Raw genomic sequence first — 9,072 nt, 5'->3', positions numbered from 1 at the left:
ACTGAGTGACTGAACTGAACTGAACTGAACTGATACATATACCCGCTCCCTGTTGAGCTTCCATTCCACCTACCCCACCCCACCCCTCAGTCATTCTCTATTGACAGATGGGTCATGTACTCTCAAGTCTTAGGAGTTAGTTCCTGCAGGTGTATACAGCCTCCCATCCATGTGCCCTGAGCCCTTACGTTACTGTTTAGTTCCAATACCACCTATGATGAAGCCGGCCCCTTTCCCCACTTATCCTTAATCCCTCCCAGGGAGGCAGAGTGGCAGAGTGGGAAGAGTTTAGGCTTTGGGGACTGCCAACCTGGGCTCCATACCTGGGCTATGACTCAGTATTGCTTACCAGTTGTGTGACCTTGGGAAGCTTGTTAACCAAGTTTCAGTCTCCTCACCTATAAAATGAGAATAACTTTATAGAGTGTTAAGATAATGATCGAATAAAAGAATGTATGTGTCAGTTTCCTCCCCTCTGCCCTTTTTCGGTTATCAAGCTTCTCCCAGAAGCAGCTATAGAGCAGTGTTAAGAGCTTGAGCAAGTAATCTTGGCTCTCTGTGCCTCTACTCCTTCATACGTGTTTTGGGAATAGTGGTACGATTGCTGCAGTTGTAGGTTTTTAGGGAGGATTCAGTCAGGTGATCCACAGGAGGCCCTTGCTGCCTGCACAAGTAGCAGCATAATACATGTTGGTTCTTCTTCTGTTATAATCTCGTAGGACCTGCCAAGAACGTCACTTCATTGTTTTCACCAGAGCATGAGCTAACCTGTGGCATCAGAGCAGATGTAAGTTGGCCCTGTTAGCTGCCTCTTGGAGTCACTGTCTGGTGAGCCTCCCAACAACCCAGCACCAGGCCTGGGCCCCGCCTCAGTGCAGCCACACCCTGCAGCAGGCTCTGGCCCCAGACACCCCCAGCAATCTCGGCCTGACCAGTACCAGAACCAGGGAGCCTTTGGAGTGAGTGGCCTGAGAGGGAGAGAATACCTTAGCCACAGCTTGGCATGCAGGTATCAGTCAGAGGGAAGAAAGTTGGGCTGTGAGAGAACTTCCTCAGAATTGAGTCAATTTTCAGAAAAAAGGCCCTGAGGGGGAGAGAGCCCCAGGGACAGGCCAACACGACCTTGTCCACATCTTGGGCCTTTCTTGGGGAGGCCTCTCCTTTTTACAGGAAGTGGTAACATTCTTGCCCTGGCACCACCATGCAGGATTATAATGAGAGGAGAGAATTCACCCAGAAACCAGGGTGTGGTAGCCATCTTGGAGGGTGTCTGCCCTGCCCCCACCAGCCCGTTGTACTCCAGCAGAGGGTCTCAAAGCGTGGTCCCTGGATCAGCATCACCTGGGAACACAGGAGGAATGCAAGCTCTTGGTCCCACCCCAGATCTACTCAGTCAGAATCTGCGGGATGGGCTTCCCAGCCATCAGCCTTCTCATATGTGGTTTGTCCCTCAGAATTCAGACCAGTGAAAAGATCAAGTATGGGCACAAATATTTATATATTATTTCAAAGATGTTCATCTCAGTATTATTTATATAGGACAAAACAGAAGAGTGGAACAACCCAAATAGCCAGGAGTATAGGTTGAGCAAATTATGGTATATCCATATAATGGAATATTATACAGCCACAGAAAATGACATTTTAATAAAACACTTGGTGTCAAGGGGGAAATGGTACCAAATAATGTTAAGTGATAAAAGATGAATATAAAACAGTATGTACCCATATGTGTACAGATTTAAAACAGAATAAACCCATATGTGTGCATAGAAAAAAAATCTAGACGGAAACACAAAATGTTAGCAGTGGTTATCATCTCTGGGTAATAGTACTGGAGAGTGTTTTTATTTTTTATTTTTCTTTTTACTATTCGGTATTTTCAAATATTCCACAATGAACATGTATTACTTTTACAAAAAGGAAAAAAAAAAACCATAATGACAGTATGTGGACTTGGTTGGTCATTTTACTTCTCCCAATCTCCGTTTCTTGTACCTCCAATGGCACCTGCGTAGGCTCCCTTCCTCCAAGCCCAGTGGAGAGTGCGATCGTTGGCAGCTTCTCCCCAACAAAATATATTCTCCTGTGATCTCCACTTTCACCATATTGTTTATCACGAATCAAAAGGATCTAAGGGCTGTTTCATTTCTTTCCCATCCTCTGAGAGCCTGACTTTGGGCACAGCAGTGACTAAGATGCCATAACTGGAACAGGCTCAGAGGTGACCAGGCCAGTCTCAAACTGCAAAAAGATCTGGCAGAAGAGGACAAGAAGCAGGCCATGAGGGGCCATTAATGTGCAGGGGAAATGGAGAGGGGTTCAGCTGTGCACTAGGGCTGGTCTGAGTTGGCCGCAGGTAGCTCTGCCATGGTGCCCTGAGGACAGAGCGGGCTCTGGCGGCCAGTGATCCTTGGAGGTCTGGCTGTGGGCTGTGGGCAGATTCAGGAAACCAGAAAATAATACCGCAACCCAGCGCAATGCCTGACAGATACGGGATACTCAGTAAACATCTGTTGGGTGGAGGAATAAATGAAACTTCATCATGGTCTCTGGAGAGCAAGACCTTTCATCAGAGGATGCCTTCAGGGCCTGGGGTGGTCTTCAGGGCACAGAAGAGCTTGCAGGGAAAGGGGCTCTGGGAGAGAGCTCAGCTACGTGCAGAGAAATGGGGTCAGTGGGGAAGGCAGGAGCCTTGGAGTCCAACCCAGGTTTGAATCCCACCTCCATCACTAAGTGACGAGGTGATCCAGGGGAGTTTGCCTAACCTTCCTGGCCTCACTTCATCCCTGGCTCCCTGGGAAGGACTCCCGCACCTTGAAGGGCTGTTTTCAGATGTTTCCATGAGATGATGGAAAGCCTGTGAAAGACTGTTACAGGTCTGCTCCCGTGGCTGGTGGTAGCCGGAACACAGATTAAAGCGGGAGCTGGGACCGAGGCTAGCGCCGGGCGGGTGGGGCATGCTGCCACTCGCCCAGGAACCAAGGCAGGTCTCCGGCACCGGCATCAGCTCTGGTTGGCAGCGGAGGCCGCAGCCTCTGCACCGCCTGGCTCAGAGGCTGGTCAGTGCAGTCTGGAGAAGGATCCAGCGATGGGCTGGGGGAGACAGAAGCTGGGGAGACAGAAGCTGGCCCAGAGGGGTAGCAAGCTGGAGTAAGGTGAGGGTGTGGCCACCCAACAGGATCCTCAAGGCAGAGGGAATAAATTTGGGTTTCTCCCTCTCAAGGGTGCATTTGGGATCTCATTTACTTGAGGTGACCTGTCTCCGTGAGGAGTTGGTGCAGCTCTTTGCTGGGTGCGCTCAAAGGCTCCTCAGACCTCCCCCGTCGCACACACTGTTTTCAGAATGGCTTCCTAATGGCGTCACAATGACCGGAGGCAACTCATCTTCAGAGACGAGAAGCCCTTACTACACAGTCATGCCTGCTTCTCATACCTTCTGGCTCTTCTTCCTGGAGCTTTCTCATGGCCAAGCCCTGCCCTCACGCCTCTGGGTTTACCTTCACTTGGAAAGGACACTGTACTCATTGTTACGTAGATAACCCACCACCCTGTCATTCCCACCAGCGTCTTGGGCAAGATTTGCTGGCAAAGCACTCTCCGCCCTCTCCTAACTGCCTCTGACATAATCACCTCTGTGTCGGGTCAGCCCGGGGCCACCCCGTGAGCTTACCTGACGTGGGGATTGCGTCTCACCCTCCATCTGCCCTCTGCAGACCCTAGCACAGGTGTTTGATAGCTGCTGGGTGAAAATAAGGAGGGAGGGGGCATAGCAAACACTGTGGATTGGCTGGCCACATGCCTTTTGTGATCTTCTCCCTTTGTGTTCTTCTACTGAAGAGTTGGAAATAAAATACATACTCAATTTTCCCAGCTACTCTGACAGCTAGGGGTGGCCAAGTGAAACAGTTCAATGAAGTGTAAAGGCAAGTCTTCAAGGAAGACTTTCCCGGCTAAGAGGCACACCTCTCTAAGAGAAAGCCTTTGATCCTTTTGCCCTTCCATTTTCTTCCTACCTGGAATGAAGACATGATGCCTGGAGGCTCACTAGCCATCTTGCAACCGTGATGCAGCAAGCAACAGTCAGAATGGCCAAGTGACAAAGAATAACGTACCGTGTGGTTCTTGATGGTATTGTTACGGTAAACACGTTGACTGAAACCACCCACCCTGGCCAGCCACCATTGTAACCATTTGCGTGAGTTATTTTACAACAGGAGGTCCTGAGAAGGAACATGGAACTAACAAGCCACCACCAACTGGGAGAGTTCAGGAAACATCAAAAGGAGATGCCAGATGTCCTTCCACCTCCCAGAATCCTCCTCTCTGGCATCCATCTTGGCTAAGCAATGCATGCACCACCACCAGGAAGGACCCTGAGTCAGAAGGATTGGCCAAAGACAACCCAGAAACTAATCCCCTCACCATAAAACCTGAGACTGCGAGCCACGTGGCAGAGCAGTTCTCCTGGGTTCCCTCACCCTCCTGCTCTCCCCTTGGGTGCCCCTTCCCAATTAAGTCTCTTGCTTTGTCAGCGCATGTGTCTCCTTGGACAATTCATTTCCACGTGTTCGACAAAAGCCCACTCTTGGGCCCTAAAAGGGGTCCCCCTTCCTGCAATAACAGCATCACTGATGACCATTATTCCCGGGGGGACCAATCTCATGGCTTGTTTGGGACTGAGAAGTATCTAGAAATGCAAGACTTTAGATGCTGAAACAGAAATGGTTCTGGATAAATATGGACTTTGGACACCTATCCTAGTCTATCCGAGCCCTTGTTAGGTAGATGGAATAGGGAAAGGGAGTCTAAAATGGCGATGGCTAAAAGACAAGGAAGGGAAAAGCCTGCAAAAATAGAACAGAGGAAGGTCAAAGGAAGGTCTGAGGACCAGAGTGAGGACTTCTGGTAGAACAGCACTCCTGACTAAGCCCAATTTGCATAGGGCAGGCCCAGGGGGAAGAAAAAAAAACAAATAAAAAGAGGAGCCAACAGTCTCTCTCTCTCTCTCCTACGTGCCGGGGCACTCTTCTCTTAGCCTCTGTGGATCAACGTGCCCTCACGCCTCAAAGATGGATTTTCCTGCTACCTTCTAAATAAAATAGAGCTGTAACACTGATTTGTCTAAGAGCTATAACCGGTCCGTTCGAGACCTGAGAGCTATAACACGGACTGTCCAAGACCCGAGAGCTGTGACACGCCGAGGGGGCTTTAACGTCCATCACTCCAAATCTTCGTTGTGACGAGACAAAGGACCGAGGAGCATACACTGGCCTGACACCCTGAACTGCTTATTTCCAGAGATTTCTTATTATACAGTGAGAAAAGTAAGTCCTATTTACCACAGACGTTGTAGTCAAGTTTTTCTGTCATTTGAGTGTGTTAGTCACTTGGTCGTGTCCGACTCTGTGACCCCACGGACTGTAGCCCTCCAGGCTCCTCCGTCCGTGAGATTTTCCAGGCAAGCATACTGGAGCGGGTTGCCATTTCCTTCTCCAGGGGATCTTCCTGACCCAGGGATTGAACCTGGGTCTCACGAATTGTGGGCAGACTTTACTGTAGCCACCATTTGTAGTTGAAAGCGTTCCTGTGGATGCACGTAGAAGTTGGTATTTCTAAGATTCAGCAAGCAGAGGTACAGAGCAGCAGGTCATTGAGTGCTCGTGTTACAGCAGGCGGGTAGCTAGGCATGAGCAGAGAAATGGGGCAAGGACCAGATGGCAGGAAGTCAGGCATCTTGTAAACAGCAGGGGTCCGTGGCAGACAAAGGAAAGCAGGCACCTTCAGACCAGCAGGAAACTACACATTCTGGGTGATAAGGGTCTGAGTAGCAGACAAAGAAAGTTGGGGGAAGGAGGCAATCTCCTGTGTCCAAAGTAACCTTTTGTGCACTGTGCTCTCCGTAGATAAGATTAGTCTTACAGATAAGAAATACTCCACCATGCTGGATGCCAGACACTTCTAATCTAAGCTAAATGGGGACAAAAATCCCTCCTCCCCTTGGGAAAATGGAGCTGGGATGAAAATCAGGAAAGTCGACCAAACTCCTCCTTCCCCAGTGAATATTCCAGCCCTTCATTTGTTGTTCAGTCGCTCAGTCATGTCCCAGTCTTTGTGACCCTATGGACTGCAGCACACGAGGCTTCCCTGTCCTTCACCATCTCTCATAGTTCGCTCAAACTCATGTCCATTGAATCAGCGATGCATATCCCTCATACCCGGCTAGCCAAAGAAGCTCAGCAGGGCAGCTCTTCACCTGCCTGCCGCCTGCTCTCCTTCCCTCTGAGAGTGTGCCCTTGCTTAAATAAACTTTCACTTTATTTCCTTAACCTCTCTGCTTTGTCTCCGAATTCTTTTGCATCAAAGAAAAAAACCTCAAATTCACTGGCAACACTACCTGCCTTCACAGAGCTTATCTCAGTTGAGTTTTACAATGATCTTTCATGGTAGGTTTTGTTATGCCCATTTTACAGATGAAAAAATGGAGGCACCTGGTAGCTCAGCTCCCCTGGAGAAGGAACTGGCAACCCACTCCAGTATTCTGGCCTGGAAAATCCCATGGACAGAGAAGCCTGGCAGGCTAGAGTCAATGGGGTTGCAAAGAGTTGGACACGACTGAGCAACTAACACCACTAACAGCAAGAAGTTTAGCCCAACTGGAATCCACGTCCTGTACATTAATGTCATATTCCCTTTTCCCCCATAGCCACTCTAGCTCATTTCCTTTTAACTCAATTTGTGATCACTTGATGTTATTCAGGAGTGGGCAACATTCTTTTTGAATGAATGAAGTCGCTGTGAGATGCAGCATTGCCTTCTCTTTACGGTTTCTGGACAAGTCAAAAAATCCTGGCGATTTGACTTATTTCTCCATCACTACTGTTAATGGATAAGAGAGAATTGGTTTACATAGATTAAAAGATGTTGTTTAAATTATTATTGAATGATTCAAAAGGTACAAAGGGGAATGTCGTAAAAAATCTCCTTTCCACCCCTGTTGCTTTATAGATGAATGTTAGACAAGCTTCCGTCAGTTTTAAATTGATGGTTTTCAATGTGGACCATAATGAATAGCCCCTTAAATTTGTATTCAGCTTTAGAAATTACAAAATACTTTCAAAGGCACAGTCTCTCTCTCTCTTTTTTTTTTCTTTCCAGCTGCTTGGGGGAGTTTTCTTTAGATTCCATTCATAGTCACAGCTTTTGGCAGATCTTACTCCCCCCTCATCCCCCCAACCTTACCCACGCCCTTCCCCTTTCCCAGAGACCAAGACTTCCTTCTGGGTCCCTCATACCCTGGCTGGTACTGAGTCTCCTGAGTCCTCTTGGGTACAACCATAGGCTCTTCATATATTCTTTGTATCACTCACTGCACCAGGAACAAGTCTCTCCCGGAAAGATGCTCTGAAGATGCTGTTGATGGGCCCACTGGCTGCCCAACCTACTCTTGCACGTGTGTGGCCTATGAGATACCCTCTTCGATCAGAATATCTGACTCATTTTCTCTGATGGTTTGCATATCTATTTATAGTTTGTCCCTTACTAAAAGTTTTGCCTATGAAGAGTCTATAATATAACGGGAAGATATTATCATATTCATTGAACAATCATAATATATCTATATCTATGTATACCTACATCTATGTGTACCATATAATTAAGACTCTCATTACAAAATCTATGTATAGAGTAATTTCTGGAAATAATTCATTATTTCCTTTCTCTCTTAGCTCAGTTGTACCTCTCCCCCAAGGTTTCTTCATCTCAGTTCAGATGCGCCAGTTTCCCAAGCCAGGTTCCTCAGCGTCCTCGTCCTCCACTCTTTTTGCACCAGCCTCACCACCAGCATAGCTGGCTGCCTGTCAATCCCAGCTCTCAGTGCGTCCTGTCTGTTCTCCTCTTTAGCTCTCTCACATCTCCTTGCTTTTCTCCATCCCCTCAGCCACCTCCCTAGTTTAGCCCCCACTGGCTCATACCCAGGCGGCGCTAGTGGTAAAGAACCCACCTGCCAGTGCAGGAGACATAGGAGACCTGGATTCGACCCCTGGATCTGGAAGAGCTCCTGGAGGAGGGCACGTGCGCCTGTCTTTGATCCCTGGCAGGGCAGTGCTTCCTCTTCATGGCCCTGGCAATGTGACATGATGATGTGTTTGTGAGTCTATGTTCTCCACCCCATACGACCCTTGAGGACAGGGTCCAGAATACTCACTCCAGTATCCTTGCCTGGAGAACAAGGATAGAGGACAGAGGAGCCTGGTGGGCTACCGTCCATAGAGTCGCACAGAGTCAGAAACGACTAAAGTGACTTACCGCGTTCCACCACACATCTCATGCCCCAATTTTGGTAACATCCTTACAAACAGGCTCCCGCCTTCTCGGTCTCGCTCTACCTTGATCCATTCTCTACATTTCAGTCAGGGTCCTTTTGCTTTAAAAAAGGAAAAAAAAAAAACAGTCTTGCAACAACACCCCACTTACAGGTCCACTTGTGTTCCATTATCCTCAGGAAGTTGTTGAATCCCCTTCTCAGCCTGGCTCCGGCTGCTCTGCAGCCCCTCGCTCACCTTTGCAGACCCTGCCCATCACCCATGAGCTGTTCCTGAGCCCCTCACCTCCCGCACCCACCCTCCCTTACCTCCAGGCCTCACGGGGCTCTTCTGGACGCCAGGTGCCCTCCCCTGCACTGACTCCTGTGGGTCCTTCAGATCTCAGCCTCACCAGCATTCAATAAATAAGGTTAAGGTGTAAAAAGTCAACCTAGTTAGCCATATAATGATCCTGGGTTTTCCTCATCATGTACATAGTGACCTGGTCACTCCATCAACCATTCATCCATCGAAGAATCATTCATTCTGCTCAGATTTATGAGACATAGTACATCTAGAGGCCCAGGGCAGCCCTGGTTCTAGGTGCCAGCGCACATGTCTCTTTCTACAGGTTGGTTCGTGCAGTCAGTCTGCACTTCCATCTCTCATTTGTCTTTACTCAACGGATGGCCATGAAACAATGAACAGAAGGGAGGCCCTGTCCTCAAGGGTCGTGATGGGGTGGAGAACAGAGACTGACGAACAC

The 9,072-nt window shown here is 48.6% G+C and overlaps 1 protein-coding gene across 1 annotated transcript; it reads right to left on the bottom strand.

Moving 5' to 3' along the window:
• Positions 1-1,139: 1,139 nt before the first annotated feature.
• On the bottom strand, positions 1,140-8,541 carry LOC147356145 (uncharacterized). Its single transcript, XM_086342306.1, has 3 exons — positions 3,674-8,541; positions 2,982-3,096; positions 1,140-2,916 (listed from the first exon to the last, which is right to left on the bottom strand). Exons 1-3 carry the CDS (start codon positions 3,769-3,771, stop codon positions 2,779-2,781), a joined length of 351 nt encoding a protein of 116 aa, XP_086198432.1. The 5' UTR covers positions 3,772-8,541; the 3' UTR covers positions 1,140-2,778.
• Between the last annotated feature and the right edge of the window lie 531 nt (positions 8,542-9,072).

The sequence above is a fragment of the Bos grunniens genome, chromosome 16, assembly GCF_055505025.1.
Source record: "Bos grunniens cultivar Pamir isolate PY7600 chromosome 16, Bosgru_T2T1.0, whole genome shotgun sequence".
In the NCBI taxonomy this organism is placed as follows: Eukaryota; Metazoa; Chordata; class Mammalia; order Artiodactyla; family Bovidae; genus Bos; species Bos grunniens.
Note: the sequence above shows the minus strand (reverse complement) of the source record. Positions and strands in the feature narration are given on the sequence as shown.